The sequence below is a fragment of the Sus scrofa genome, chromosome 12, assembly GCF_000003025.6.
Source record: "Sus scrofa isolate TJ Tabasco breed Duroc chromosome 12, Sscrofa11.1, whole genome shotgun sequence".
NCBI classification, from domain to species: Eukaryota; Metazoa; Chordata; class Mammalia; order Artiodactyla; family Suidae; genus Sus; species Sus scrofa.
In genome coordinates, this window is record NC_010454.4 from 25,393,507 (window position 1) to 25,410,000 (window position 16,494).

The window sequence follows — 16,494 nt, forward strand, 5'->3', positions numbered from 1 at the left end:
CCTCATGGTTCCTAGTCGGATTTGTTTCCACTGCACCACAATGGGAACTCTTGATTTCTTTCTTTTTATTTTTTAAGCAAATTTTCTTTTTCATTCATTCATTCATTCATTTATTTATTTATTTATTTTAGCTTTTTAGGGCTATACCTGCAGCATATGGAGGTTCCCAGGCTAGGGGTCGAATCGGAGCTACAGCTGCCAGCCTACACCACAGCCACAGCCACAGCAATGCAGGCATCTGAGCCATCTCTGTGACCTACACCATAGCTCACAGCAACGCCAGATCCTTAAACCCATTGTGTGAGGCAAGGGATCGAACCTGCAACTTCATGGTTCCTAGTCGGATTCGCCTCCGCTGTGCCACAACAGGAACTCCGATTCAGGTTTGATTTCTGAGGAAACTACTTCATAGGTAACGGTGTGTGGCCCCCTCTCAGGAAGGTGGGGCTCAGAAGAGCTCATCATCTTTTCGGGTATTAGCAGCCATTTGATAATAGCCCAAATCACTGGTCCTCAATATTTTCAGTCTCAGGACCCCTTTATAATCTTAAAAATTACTGAGGAGCCCAAAGAGCTTTTGTTTTTGTGGGTGATACTTAATGGTTAATGTTTACCATTTTGGAAATTAAATTTGAGGAGGTTTTTTTTAGTTTTATTTACTAATTTAGAAATAAAATATGGGAATTCCTGTCGTGGCGCAGTGGCTAACAAATCCGACTAGGAACCATGAGGTTGTGGGTTCGATCCCTGGCTTTGCTCAGCGGGTTAGGGATCCGGCGTTGCCGTGAGCTATGGTGTAGTTCGAAGACACGGCTCGGATCCCACATTGCTGTGGCTGTGGTGTAGGCCAGCGGCTATAGCTCAGATTCGACCCCTAGCCTGGGAATCTCCATATACTTCAGGAGTGGCTCAAGCAAAAGGCAGAAAGACCAAAAAAAAAAAAAAAAAAAAAAAAAAAAAAAAAAAAAGAAAAGGAAAAAAAAAAAAAACCCAGTAGTGAGGAAAAGTGGCATCATTTTACCTTTTTGCCTATTTAATGTTTAGCTTAATAGATAAAATGAACCATCTGTTAGGACAGGTTGTTTCGCTGAAGAATATGAAGAAAATACAGCCCCACACAGGTATGTCACCAGAAAAGGGAGAAACACTTTAATTGCTTTTTCAATATTGTAGATATTTATCTTTGATACTACACCAAAAGTCAAAAAGTGGTAGCAGGGTTTTGTCTTTTGTCGTTTTTTTTTTTTTTTTTTTTTTTTTTTTGACAGTAGCTCCATGTGGGATTTCAGTTCCCAGTCCAGAGACTGAACCTAGGCCACAGAGGAAAAAAGTGTGAACCCGAACCCCTAGGAGCGAGGGAACTTCCAAGAAGTGGTACTTTCTTAAAAAGTTAGTAAAGTATGGACTCTGAAACCATATCAATGAAATTTTTTTTTTTTTTTTTTGCTTTTTTTTTGTGAGGGCCCCACTGTGGCATATGGAAGTTCCCAGGCTAGGGGTGGAATGAGAGCTACAGCTGCTGGCCTACGCCACAGCCACAGCAACGCCGGATCCTAAACCCACCAAGCAAGGGAACAAAATAGAGGGAGTTTCCACTGCGCACAATGGGATCGGTGGCATCACTGCAGCACCAGGGACACAGGTTTGATCCCTGACAGCATAGGTTGCAACTGTGGCTCAGATCTGATCCCTGGCCCAGGAACTCCATATGCCACTGGCACGGCCCCTCCACCCTGCCAAAAAGAGTTTGGAGGCGTTCCCTGGTGGTTCAGTGGTTATGGATCTACACTCTCACCACTGTGGCCCAGGTTCAATCCCTGGTCTGGGAACTGAGATCCCACATCAAGCCGCTGCACACCTTGCCCAAAACACAGGGTTTTTTAACCTTTTTTTTTAACTGTTATTTCCCCAATATAGTTTTTTTTCTACTGTACAGTATGGTGACCCAGTTACACATACATGTACACATTCTGTTTTCTCACATTATCATGCTCCATCATAAGTGACTAGACAGAGTTTTTTTTTCTTTTTTTCTTTATTTTTTAATTACTTCCCGAATACAATTTATTAAAAAGGTTTTTTAATCCTGATAATAAACACATAAAATTTAGTACCTTGGAGTTCCCGTTGTGGCTCAGCAGAAACAAACCTGACTGGTATCCATGAGGATGCAGGTTCAATCCCTGACCTCACTCAGTGGGTTAACGATCCCGCATTTGCCATGAGCTGCGGTGTAGGTCGCAGATGCAGCTCAAATCTGACGTTGCTGTGGCTGTGGTGTAGGCTGGCAGCTATCGCTCCGATTTGACCCTTAGCCTGGGAACCTCCATATGCCATAGGTGTGGCCCTCAATAAAACAAGAAAGAAAGAAAGAAAGAGGAGAGGAGAGGAGAGGAGAGGAGAGGAGAGGAAGGAAAGAAGGAAAGAAAGAAAGAAAAAATTTACCACCTTAACTACTTCTAAGTGTAAATATACTTTCATAATGTAGATTGTTCATGTCGTTTTAGAACGGATCTCCAGAACTTTTTTCTGCTTTTTTCTTTGCTTATATTTTTGCATGCAACCATTTTTATCCATTTTTTCTGATTATGAAATTTTAATCTTTTACCCATTGAAGAAAAAAAAAGTTCCTCTTTACAAAAACAAAACAAAACAAATATATGTAGGAGAAATGATAGAATTAGAAAAATCACCACTTTGCTACCAACAATGTAATAAATGATTCTGGCCAGGATTGTCCATCTGTTCTTTTTTTTTTTTTTTTTCCCTCGTCTTTTTGCCATTTCTTGGGCCACTCCCTCGGCATATGGAGGTTCCCAGGCCAGGGGTCCAATCCGAGCTGTAGCCGCCAGCCTATGCCAGAGCCACAGCAACGAGGGATCCAAGCCGCGTCGGCAACCTACACCACAGCTCATGGCAACGCCGGATCGTTAACCCACTGAGCAAGGCCAGGGATCGAACCTACAACCTCATGGTTCCTAGTCGGATTCGTTAACCACTGAGCCACAATGGGAACTCCAGGATTGTCCATCTGTTCTAAAACAGTTGCCAGGTGCAGGATTTTGTTTTGTTTTGTTCTGCTTTTTGTGTTTTTCTTCTTCTTTTTCTTTCTTTTCTTTTTTCTTTTTCTTTTTTTTTTTTTTTTTTGTCTTTTTAGTGCTGCACCCACAGCATATGGAAGTTCTTAGGCTAGGGGTCTAACCACAGCTGCAGCTGCCAGCCTACGCCACAGCCACAGCAACGTTGGATCCAAGCTGTGCCTTCAACGTACACCCCAGCTCACGGCAATGCCAGATCCTTAACCCGCTGAGCGAGGCCAGGGATCAAGCCTGCCTCATCATGGATACTAGTCGGGTTCATTAGCCACTGAGCCACGACAGGAACTCCTGGAGGCAGGATATTGAATGGTGCCATTCCGGAGAACACTTACTACTTACAAAGAGATAAAAACACATCTTTGCAATGAAAGGATCATGCATCACTACCTTAACCACATGGTCAAATAAACATCCTTAATAGTGAGGCAGCCTGACCAACTGTCCTCCGGATATGATGATAGGAAGCACACACATCATTTAAAGGAGTATTACTGCCAAAATATTTAACCGAAATGTAATCAAGCCTCAGAGACCTCACTGCCAATTTATAGGAAAAAACAGGGGATAAAAATTTAGTAACACCATCAAGAACAATAGACAAATCAGGGACATCAGAATGTTTTCTGCAAGACAACAGGCCTGAACTCTTGACAAAGGAAAAAAAGTGGGAGTTCCCGCTATGGCACAGTGGGTTAGGAATCGGACTACAGCAGCTCGGGGCATTGTGGAGGTGCGGGTTTGATCCCTGGCCCGCTATAGTGGGTTAAAGCATCTGGCGCTGTCAAAGCTGCGGCCATTAAAAAAAAAAAAAAGAAAAGAAAAAAGAAAAAGCAATTGAAAAAAATAAAAAGAATGAGAGTGAATGAGTAACATTTCTAGTAAAGGGTTGCCTGTATCTTGTGCAGAACATACAGAATACATCTTTCAACGATTTTAGTCAATTTTTTTGCATTTTAAGAAATTTCTTTTTTTTTAATTGTGGTATAGTTAATTTACAATGTTGTGTGAATTTCAAGTACACAGCAATGTGATTCAATTACATATATACATATATACACATACATATCCTTTGCAGATTCTTTTCTATTATAGGTTGTTTCAACATTTTTTTTTTCTTTTTAAGGCTGCATGTGTGGCATATGGAAGTTTCCAGACTAGGGGTCGAATTGGAGCTACAGCTGCCCGCCTACACCACGGCCACTGCCACAGCAACACGGTTTCCGAGCCATGTCTGCAACCTACACCACAGCTCACAGCACACTGGATCCTTGACCCACTGGGCGAGGCCAGGGATCCAACCTACACCCTCATGGATACTAGTCAGATTCCTTTCTGCTGCACCACACCAGGAACTCCCTATTATAAGATATTGAGAATAGCTGTCCTGTGGCACAGTGGGTAAAGGATCTGGTGTTGTCACTGTAGTGGCTCAGGTTGCTGCTGTTGCACAAGTACGATCCCTGGCCCAGGAACGCTTGGGACGGCATTAATAGGAATTGTTTGGTAGGAGATTTTTAATAAAATGTTCAACCGCCCAATTTTTAATAGATAACTACAAATGTTCTCCACTGTTAAAACTGCACTTTATGTACTTAAGTGGGGATGTTAAAATTATATGGGTCCGCCCGCTATTATAGTTGAACCACATTTGAGACACATTCAAAAAAGGGTAAAAATCGGGAGTTCCCACTGCAGCTGCGGGTTCAATCCCTGGCCTCACTCAGTGGGTTAAGGTTCCGGCATTGCCATGAGCGGTGGTGTAGGTCGCAGTCGCGGCTCAAATCTCGTGTTGCTGTGGCTGTGGCATAGGCTGGCAGCTACAGCTCTGATTGGACCCCTAGCCTGGGAACCTCCATATGCCGCAGGTGTGGCCCTAGAAAAGACACACACAAAAAAAAAAGGTTATGTTGAAGTTCCCGTTGTGGCTCAGCAGTAACAAACCGGACTAGTATCCGTGAGGACACGGGTTTGATCCCTGGCCTTGCTCAGTGGGTTAAGGACCCAGTGTTGCCACAAGCTGTGGTTGCAGTGCAGGTCACAGACAAAGCTTAGATCTGACATTGCTGTGGCTGTGACACAGGCCAGCAGCTACAGCTCAAATTCGACCCCTAGCCTAGGAACATCCACCCACAGGGGGCGGCCCTAAAAAAAATATATATATAAATTTTTAATATAAATATATATATATATAAAATGTTAACATTGAGTAGGTTTAAGGTTATTATTTTAATAACTTTATAAATAAAAATTTTAGATTTTCTCAGCTTTAATTTCTAATTAGGTGTGGAGTTCCCACTGTGGAGCAACAGGATCAGCAGCATCTCTGAAGCGCAGAGATGCAGGTTTGATCTCCAGTCCTGCACAGTGGGTCAAAGATCCAGCATTGCCACAACTGGGGCATAAGTCTCAACTGGGGCTCAGCTCTGATCACTGGCCCAGGAACTCCATATGCATCGGGGCAGCCAAAAAAGAAGAAAAAAAAAAGTGTCTAATAGGGTAATAGGAATAGATACAACCCATGTAAACAGAAGTTTTTTGGGGTCTTCAATAATTTCGAAGAGTGTAAGGGGTCCTGAGACCAAAAAGATCAAGAACGGCTGGTCTATGTTCTAAGCAACTGCTGTGGTTCTTGTTAAGTTTTAATACTGAAGATGAGTTTTTACAAGGACAAACAATATAATAGAGGGCATGTAGCCAATATTTCGTAATAACTATAAATTGAATGTAGCCTATAAAAAGGCCAATCATTCTGTTGCACCCCTGAAATTTATATGATACATGAACTGTACCTCAATAAAAAAATTTAATAAGATAATAATAATATAGGTGAGCTTCAATTAGCACATTCTATTACTTATCTTTAATAAAAATTATATTCTGTGTGCAAGGTAATCTGACAAACTCACCAGTACAACTGGTTTCCAACATAGACCTGGCTCAGCTGCAGAGGTTCCTTTCAAGAGTAAACTTGCAGGGCTTTCCCCGCTGTGGCACAGCAGAAATGAATCAGACTAGCATCCATGAGGATTCAGGGCACAGAAACAGCTCAGATTTAGTGTTGCTGTGGCTGTGGCCATGGTGTAGGCCAGCAGCTGCAGCTCCAATTCGACCCCTAGCCTGGGAACTTCCATATGCTGATGTAGGAGAAAATGTCCCAATAAAATGTAGAAAGGAGAGACCCCGGCCATGACGACTAAGCAAAGTCTAGCCAACTGCCCCAACCAGTCCTCCCCCATGCATCTGCTTCTGTAAATTTGTTTCCGCATCTACTACCTTGCCTGACGTCACTCCAGTCCAACTAGCCAAGCTTGGACCTGGAAGACGTAGCCCATAAAAGCCTTGTGAAACCCTTCTTCCGGGCTCAGACTCTGGAGAGTGATCTGGTCTGAGCCCGCCGGCGTAATAAACCTGAGTTCTCCAACTCTCCAAGTGCTCGCTTGGTTTCTCGCCGGGTAAAAGAGCTGATCCACTATGGCCACAGAGCTACTGGAGCTGGTACGCTACAGCCACGGGGCTGTCGCCAGAGCTGATACGCTGCAGCGCAGGGCTGCTGGGTATCTGCTGTAACATTTCTGGAGGCCCCAGCGAGATTCCAACCTTTCTGGTCCCTTGAGCCACTGGAACAGAGGTAAGGCCGCCCGGGAGCCGGGGAGCCTCAAACCGAATGAGGCGGCGCACCACCCGACGGTATTCCGGGTCCTCCTTCGTCAGCGGCATTCCTGATTCCCGGGTGACCAAACCCTGACCAGACTCAGTGGAGGGATGGACCAACTCACCAGAAAGGCATCCGGACAAGGTAAGGCCCCGGGGCCAACCCCAGTCAGGTCCTGCCCCAGTGGGCAGAAGAGGGGACTGATCACCCCCTGAGGGAGACTCTCCCGGTCAGAAGCTGTGCCTGACTGGAGCAGCAGTCCTAGTGCTCCAGATTGGAAGCAGAGGAACCTCTTGCTTGGGTGGAGCAACTGTCAGGTGTAGCCAATTGAAAGTTGTGCTTGATCGAGCTACTAGTTAGGGACTCCCAGGGAGTGGGAGGCATTGTGATAACCTCTGAGTGTGTGTGAGAGTGAATGAGTGGCCTGATTCGCTTGTGCTTCAGGTTCGAGTTTGTGGCTCCACGGTCTTAGTGGCTATGGAGTCTGAGTGGGTCCTAACCTGCAGTTCCGTGGTGACCTCATAGGGCTTATGGCTGCAGCAGACTCTGAGGGTTCTGTTCCCTCCCTGCAAGTCCAATCCAAGTTCGGGGATTATACGAACCAGCCAATTGCTAAGAGGCACCTAAACTCCCGAGAGGGGGGCAGTCAGGCGGACATCTGAATGGCCACTTTCTGAGAAGGAGGCACCCTCCCTTGTTTTGTCTGCGACACTGGCACAGGGCGTCCACATGGGGTGGGACCTAACCCAGAAGCCCACGAGCCAGAGACCCCTGTGCTTTCGCCATTTTGGGCCATAAATTCCTCCAAGGAGATGACCTAATTTGACCTTGCCCCTGGGCCTCCAGGAACTCCCGGCCCAGATTCTAAACCAGCCATGGGACTGCCTATTTTGTCAGTTCATGGAGGCCCAGGATCTGAGTCAGGGAGACAAGCCTGTCATCCCTGGCTCAGTTCAGGGTATAGGGAGGATTGGGTACAAGGTCCCCTGTCCTTTGCCCAAAACATTAGAACTTGTCTGAGAGTGCCTTCCTGAGACCGGGGGTCCAGATGGATTGGAGATACTTGCAATAAAGCAGGTGCTCTTCCCAGTCATAGAGCAAGCTGAGTGGGATCTGTCTTGCTTTCAAGAGTGGTGGAGGCAAAGCTATTGGGGATACCACCCACGAGGCCAGAGAAGGTCTCATAATATCAGGCCATAGAAAAGATCCTCATAAAGACACCATGGGTTCACCCAAGTCTAAACCTGTGGTTGTAGACTGTGTGATCAAAGATTTCAAAAAGGGATTTTCTGAAGATTATGGTATAAAACTAACCTGATCTTTCATCATTTCCTTTGCCATTACCTCAAATAGAGCTGTGGGGGCAAAGGAAACAGACCTCTAGATGTTAAGACCATCCTGAGTTGTTACCAGGCCTGTGGGGGAAAAGGAGTTCATAGCTAGTATTCATCCAACTTAGGCCAAGTGTTTAGCCTCAGAGCCTCGGCATAGTCAGTTTTGCTTTTTGCTGTTTACTTTCATCCTGGTTGGAGTAATTGATGGCTGGTTCATCCAATTTACCTGTTAACTGTGGTTTAGAAACTTTCCTAATGTTAATACAGGGCATGTCAGAGTGAGCATCTTAGGATTTGAAAACTCAGGGCAGGGCCTGTATGCCTGGGTTTTCTTCACCTCTGTCCAGAGACAGGCACTGGGCAGGGATGACGGGAAGAGAGGCTACGCTGGTAAGGAGTGGTTAATTCCAGTCAGCCTGAGGTCGGATGGGACATTTGACCACTAGTGTCTAGCTGCTCCATATAAGAGAGGGGACACCCTCACATAGCCAAGAAAGGACAATAGGCGCTGGATGCTGTTTTTTGTCTTTTTCGGATGGGAGCCACACCCTCAAGCCTGCTGCATGACTCAATAGCAACCCCTCTGACATGTGCCTTGAAGAACTGGAAAAAGTTTGACCCTGAGATTCTGAAAAAGAAACATTTAATTTTCTTTCGAACAAAAGCCTGGCCGTTATATAATCTGTCAGATGGAGAGTGACAGCCATCTGAAGGCTCACTAGCTTATAATACCATTCTCCAATTAGCCAGAAGTTAGTCAGCCTTCTCCAATACTGCTCAAGGCTCCTTCTCCCCGCAAGCCAGTGCCAAAGTTATATCTCTCTCTACTCCCTTTACAAGAAGTAGCAAACAGAGAATGGAGGCCAAATACAGGTCTATATACCTATTTCACTTCAGGACTTAGGGCAAATAAAAACAGATTTGGGAAAATTTGCTGATGACCCAGATATATTGAGGTTTTCAGGGTCTCATGCAGTCCTTTGAGTTAGCCTTCAAGGACGTCATGTTATTACGGAAACAGACATTGACTATAAGTGGAAAATTACATAAAGTCTCCAAAACTGCTCAAAGCTGGGGAAGATGAATGGAATGATGCTAAAAATGCCAGAGGCAGATTAGAAGAGGAATGATCAAGATTCCCCACAGGGTGTCAGGCAGTTCCTATGAGCGATCCCAATTGGTCTGCTGATGAGGGAGATAACAACAATTGGCATAGAAATCATTTTATTACTTGTATAGTTAAGGGATTAAAAGCCCGTTAAAAACTATCGGAGGTTTACTAGGGGAACAAGAGTCCATCAGCTTTCTTAAAAAGGCTCAGAAAGGCATTGAGAAAACATAAAACAGGGAACCCAGAAACAATGGAGGGCCAAATAATTATTTATTTATTTATTTATTGTCTTTTTGCTATTTCTTTGGCCGCTCCCGCGGCATATGGAGGTTCCCAGGCTAGGGGTCTAATCAGAGCTGTGGCCACCAGCCTACACCAGAGCCACAGCAATGCAGGATCCGAGCCGAGTCTGCAATCTACACCACAGCTCACGGCAATGCCGGATCGTTAACCCACTGAGCAAGGGCAGGGATCGAACCCTCAACCTCATGGTTCCTAGTCGGATTCGTTAACCACTGCGCCATGACGGGAACTCCCGAATAATTCTTAAGGATAAATTCATAGCTCAATTGGTGCCAGATATATGGAGAAAGCTCCAAAAATTGGCTTTTGGCCCTGATCAGGACCTGGAGCACCTCCTCAGAGTAGCAACTCAAGTATGTTATAATCTGGGCCAGGAAGAATAAAAGGAGAATGAGAGGAGAGACAGAGAAAAGGCTGAGGCTCTAGTTATGGCACTACAGGGAGTCAACCTGGGAGTTGCCAAGGTGAGAGGACTAGGGCAGAGACCTATGCCTGCAGCCTGTTTCCTCTGTGGAAAAGAGGGACCCTTTAAATGGGAATGCCCCAAGCCTCAGACCACAGCACCTAGGCCATGCCCCATGTGTTGGGGAGATCACTGGAAGAGGGACTGCCCCTGAAGACGAAGGTCTCTGGGGTTGACCCCTCAGGCCCAGGATCAAGGCTGACTGGACATTTCCATAATGGCTCCTGTCCTTCTCACCACTCAGGAGTCCTGGGTGACTCTAAATGTAGGAAGACAGCCTATTGACTTCCTCCTGAATACGGGAGCCACTTTTCAGTCCTCCTCTCCAATCCTGGGCCCCTCCCTCATGAATCTGCCACATTTATATTTCTGGCAAGCCGGTTACAAAATTTCTTACACAGCCTTTGAGTTGTGGCTGGGAATCCATTTTCTTCTCTCATGCCTTTCTGATTGTTCCAGAGAGTCCAACTCCTCTTTTAGAAAGAGATATTTTGTAAGAGGTTAAAGCCTCAATTCACATGGCAATGGAGCCTAATCAAGGTTTATGCCTGCCTTGGATGGAAGTATATACTGACCCAGAAGTCTGGGCCATAGGAGGAAACATAGGAAGAGAAAAGAATACTCAACTGGTGGAAATAGGTCTTAAAGACTGGAATTTATTTCTTTGCCAAAAGCAGTATCCTCTGAGACCCAAGGCATGACAGGGACTTGTATCAATTATAGGAAGCGTAAGAGAACAGATTATTAATTGACTGTATCAGCCCTTGTAACACTCCTATATTGGGAGTGCAAAAACTTAACAGGGATTGGTTCCTAGTACAAGACCTCCATCTAATAAATGAGACACTGGTCTCATTACATCCAGTGGTGCCCAATCTCTACACTCTTCTTTCACAAATTCCAGAAACAGCAGCATGGGTTACTGTATCATATTTAAAAGATGCCTTTATTCTGCATTTCCTTGACTAAGGCTTTGCATATATAAATTCTCAAAATATGGAAGGTAACTAACTGACCAGAATTAATTTTAGGTTCAAGTCAACTGGGAAATATTCAGTATTAAATTAATATCTTAAATTAGAATTGAAGTTTGCTGATCTAATTAATACACACATGTCATTACAGCTGTCAACATTAGGTATAATATCTTATCGTACCTAGGTTTAACAGAAGTCAAATGAGACACTGAGACATCAGTTACTAAACAGAAACTAAAGGTATTTAGAATAATTAATCAATATGATCAGTGTCACCCTGAATGGTCTCCATAAGGAAAACATGTGTTTTTAGAAATTATAAAGGACAGTCTGTGGTTGCTTTAGAAACGTAGAATCTGTGTGCTTTCAACATAGAAGGAATGAGGGATGGAACTGCATTTTATGAAGGCAAAAGAAAGTCTGTCTTCAGCTGATTGCTCTGGTTGGAAAATAAGGGACAGACTAATATGGATACAGAAAGTGATACAAGGTGTGTGGGAAGTGGACACTGAGAATTTTGTGCATGGTGGGGACTGTCTATATTTGAGTAAGTTAACTTTAAAAGTAATGTGGTGCCATAAATCATACTGCTCACAAGGACATAAGGTAGCTTTCAATTACATGCTGACCAAGGCATACAAGTGTTTCATAACCAGCCAGAGAAATCCGAAAAATCATACAAGTTACCTGTGCTATTATAAAATCTAAGTGTTGTATTCTTGATTGTTCACAGAATGTGTCTAATTCCCTGCTCCATCTTCAACAGTAGATTCATGAGTGGTCCTATCCAGCTCCAGCTTTTGGAGCTGCCCTGTGGAACCAGCTGACCTCCTCCTCCTGGTGAAAATATTTCTTCACCATATCTTTTTATTCAGACCCTGTATAATTAACTGTATTTCTTGCTTCATTACATCCTGATTAAAAGCCATCAACCTTAAAATGTTGATAGAAGGGGTACCCAAAGCAATGTATCAAAGCCCACTTGACCGTCCCATGAGTGGAGACCTAACTACTTTCCCTAATGACGCCCCTTTTCAGCAGGAAGAAGTCAGAGCGGTCATCGCCCCCTTTCCCCACAGTTAGAGTCTCCAACTCACTGGTGGGATTGAGGCAGAATATTCACTCAGGTAGTCAGTGTAGGAACATGGGCTTCGATACATTCTTTGATGTGGCTATTGGTTAACATTTGTAAATTAAGGGTTGCACAGCAACCCCAACTGCTATAAAGGTTACAGGTATTACCCCATGGATCCATCACACCAGAATAAAGAAGGCTGCTCCCGCCATTGACACAGACACCTGGGAAGCTGTCCGGCACCCTGAGAACCCCCCTCAGGATCAAGTTCCAGAGACATGTGGCACCGGAGGATGGCAGGCCCTGCTCTGGTCACACCCAGAAGCTGGCCAGTCTATGCACGGCAGAAACTTGAGGAGTCTACAGCCCTGCCCCAGCCACATACTGGAGTTGGTTGGTTTGTACAAGTGGAGGCCAGAGGATCTCTATGCAAACTTGAACTGAACTCATGCTCTGGTGGGGAATATTGGTAATTGAAATTGCCATAGCCTTCATATTTGGAGTGGGGCTATATGCGGTATCCCCTTCAGAATGGGGACAGGGAGCCCAGCTACTCATCTGTGTGATGTATCTCCTGACTGTCAGTATACTAGAATCCCTGTTCATAATGGGTCAGTGAAAAGGATCAAAGGAATCATAGTTCTGTTAACACTCACCCTGCTGCTCACTCCAGGGGCAACAGACTGGGACAATGATCTATGGGATGGGACGGGATTAACAGATGCTTACCAGTGCCTCCCTGCTAATTGGACAGGGACCTGCACTCTAGCCTTTGTCACTCTTCAAATAGATATTGTCCCTGGGAATCAGTCTCTTATGGTGCCCATAGAGGCACATGGCAGAACAAGACAGCAATGCAAGTTATCCCCTTATTTAGTTGGTTTGGGAATTCCAGCAGGGATAGGAGCAGGAGTGGGAGGAATAGAATCCTCCACTGCTTATTATCATCAATTATCTAAAGAATTCACGGATGATGTGGAACAAGTAGCCCCTTCCCTAGTAGCCTTACAGGATTAGGTAGACTCTCTGGCAGAAGTGGCCCTTCAAGACAGGAGAGCACTGGACTTATTCACTGCTGAAAAAGGGGAACTTTGCCTGATGAAGAATGCTGTCTTTATGCCAGCAGATCTGGAATAGTCAGAAACATGGCCCAACAAATAAAAGAACGCATAGCAAAGAGAAGGGAAGACTTAGATAACTCCTGGTTAAATTGGAGCAACTACTGGAGTTGGGTGGCATGGCTCACGCTTTGGTTGGGCCCCTCCTCATGCTCTTCATGGCCCTCACATTTGGCCCCTGTATCCTGAACTGTCTTGTCAAGTTTGTCTCCTCAGGCCTAGAATCTATAAAGCTACAAACGGTGGTGATGTCCCGGCCACACTTATATCAGCCTCTGGGCCAAGAAGACCAGAAAGGTTGATGCTTGCTCCAAGAATGTGAAAAAGCATCAAGAGGGGGGGATGTAGGAGAAAATGTCCCAATAAAATGTGGAAAGGAGAGACCCCGGCCATGACGACTAAGCAAAGTCTAGCCAACTGCCCCAACCAGTCCTCCCCCATGCATCTGCTTCTGTAAATTTGTTTCCGCATCTACTACCTTGCCTGACGTCACTCCAGTCCAACTACCCAAGCTTGGACCTGGAAGACGTAGCCCATAAAAGCCTTGTGAAACCCTTCTTCCAGGCTCAGACTCTGGAGAGTGATCTCATCTGAGCCCGCCGGCGTAATAAACCTGAGTTCTCCAACTCTCCGAGTGCTTGCTTGGTTTCTCGCCGGGTAAAAGAGCTGCTCCACTATGGCCACAGAGCTACTGGAGCTGGTACGCTACAGCCACGGGGCTGTCGCCAGAGCTGATACGCTGCAGCGCAGGGCTGCTGGGTATCTGCTGTAACACTGAGGGTGCAGCCCGAAATGGTAAAAAAAAAAAAGAAAAGAAAAAAAAAATAGTAAACTTGCAACCACAGTAAGTATATAACGGAGTTCCTGTCATGGCTCAGCAGGAAAGAATCCAAGTAGGAACCATGAGGTTGGGGGTTCGATCCCTGGCCTCGCTCAGTGGGTTAAGGGTCCAGTGTTGCCGTGAACTGTGGTGTAGGTCGCAGACATGGCTTGGATCTGACATTACTGTGGCTGTGGTGTAGGTCAGAGGCTACAGTCCCAATTAGACCCCTAGCCTGGGAACCTCCATATGTCGCGGGAGCGGCCCTAAAAGGACAAAAAGACCAAAGGGAAAAAAAAAAGAATGTATATATATGTATGAGTGAGTCACTTGGCTGTACAGCATAAATTGGCACAACACTGTAAATCAACTATACTTTAACTTTTCAAAAAGATTAAAAAAGAAGCATTGGCGTTATCCTCAAGTACAGCTGGATTCCCATCTGCTCCTTATAATGCTGCCCTTGGGCAACCTCCATTCTCCATGTTCACAGCTCTGAAGTGGACATAACTCTTCCAAGAGTGTTGCTGGGCGCATTAGAGGCACAATCTAGAACAGGGCCTGTACGTAACAGATAAGTGCTCCACAGTGGATGAAATGAAATGAATTCACCAACAGGAAGTAACGATCATTTCCTGGGTTGGTAGGGTGTGTTGTAGTGAAACATCCTTTCTCAGAGGGACAAAGATCAGAAATGCACATTTCAAAATCAGACACTCTTTAATTAAAAAAAAAAAAAAGAAAGAAAGAAAAGAAAACGAAAAAGGCAAATAAACATTTAAAAGAGTAAGTTTCTTCTGAGGAAGAAACCTGTTTCCCAAGGTCACCCAAGCCAGCAGCCTTAAAATCTTAGAGACATAAACACAGCAACATGGACTTGCCAGAATGTTCGGTTGGCACCAGTTTGGATCCTGGTATCAAGACTCCTGGTCATTCTCCTCATTCACTAAGGAATGTGGGATGAGATAATTTTGGGGAAGTGCTGGAAGGAAAGCCTTAGAAGGGACTTTAGCTGGTAACGCAAGAGCTACCTCCCTTTGCTGAGTTCTGCCATAGCCTCAGTACAAACGTGTTTCTTGGTTTCCTTATTTGTTTCGGCAGCGCCAGGGCATGAGGAAGTTCCCCGGGTGGCCAAGGATCAAACCCTTGCCACAGGAGGAAAAACGCTGGATCCTTAACCTGCTGCACCATCAGAGAACTCGTATACTTCATTTTAATCCTCATAAAACATCATCTAACCAACACGGTTCCCCGCCTCCCCTTTTTTAAGCCATTTAGGGCCGCAGGTGCCTGTGTATGGAGGTTCCCAGGCTGGAGGTCTAATTGAAGCTGTAGCCATCGGCCTACACCAGAGCCACAGCAACGCGGGATCCGAGCCACGTCTGCGACCTACACCACAGCTCACGGTGACACCGGATCCTTCACCCACTGAGCAAGGCCAGGGATGGAACTTGCAACCTCATAGTTCGTAGTCGGATTCGTTACCCACTGAGCCACGACGGGAACTCCCACAAGACGTATTTCTGATCCTTCTTTCTGTTTATAAAAATTAAATGAGCTCACCAAGTCCGCACTTCCTCCGTTAATTATTATGCTACTCAGAAGTTTTTTTTAGCACCCCAAACCACAAAACGGACGCTCGCTCCACCGCGAGGCTGTCTTCCGGAGCAGAAAACTGACCTTTTAAAATTTTTTTTTCTTTTGGTCTTTTTGGGGCCGTACCCTAGGGCATATGTAAGTTCCCAGGCTAGGAGGTCTAACCAGAACTGCAGCCGCCGGCCTTACGCTGCAACTAGATGCTACGCCAGGTCCGAGTGCGTCTGCGACCTACACCACAGCTCACAGCAACATACCCACTGAGCGAGGCAAGGGATCGAACCCGCGTCCTCGTGGATACGGGGGGCGGGGAGGGGCGTAAACCGTTGAGCTAGAACAGGAACTCCTAGAAAACCGACTTCTTCAAAAACTCTGCCTCTAAAACCCCCAAGCTGTTATTTAATGCAGCGTAAAGGACGCAGCCTCCGCTTCCCCACAGCCTGGGGCCCCACAGCCTGGGGCCCGCACATCCCCCGAGACTTACATCCCCAGCCCTGGTCATAACCTCCGAGTTCCGGGCCGCCCCCCGTGCTCTGCGCCACGAGAGGCAACCTCCACGTCGAATGTTCCCCTGGAAAACCAGTGTTCCTTGGGGCGCAGGGCGGGGGAACGAGCAGGAACTCTCAACAGCGTCCCGAGGCGCAGTCTCCTTCTCGCTGTCTCACCGACGTACGGAGCCGGTCGGACTTATTTTGGAGACCCGCCGCCCCCCCTACTCGGCTCCGGGGTCCCGGGACCTGGCCGCTCCCGGGTGGCGCCACTGGCTGGCCAAGTTTGACTTCCCATTTGTCTCTGCTCGAGGGACACGCACCTGTACGAAGTCATCCTTAATCCCGCCGCCTCGGGACATTCTGGGCTGGTGGTGCCACTCCGCGGATTGGACAGCCCTAGCACCAACCCCGGCAAATTCTTCCTGGTAAACCGCGAGAGCTTGGGTCGGACCCGCC

General features: G+C 46.0%; 1 protein-coding gene across 6 annotated transcripts in view; it reads right to left on the minus strand.

Moving 5' to 3' along the window:
* Positions 1–16,494, minus strand: part of B4GALNT2 (beta-1,4-N-acetyl-galactosaminyltransferase 2) — a 41,788-nt gene that overhangs the window by 25,273 nt on the left and 21 nt on the right. For 5 of the 6 annotated variants that reach the window (XM_021066148.1, XM_021066151.1, XM_021066146.1 and 2 more), the window contains exon 1: positions 16,359–16,494. This exon is cut by the window's right edge and continues 21 nt beyond it. In XM_021066148.1, the coding sequence (XP_020921807.1) occupies positions 16,359–16,372 (14 nt within the window). In that variant the 5' untranslated portion in view covers positions 16,373–16,494. 6 annotated transcript variants of the gene reach the window in all.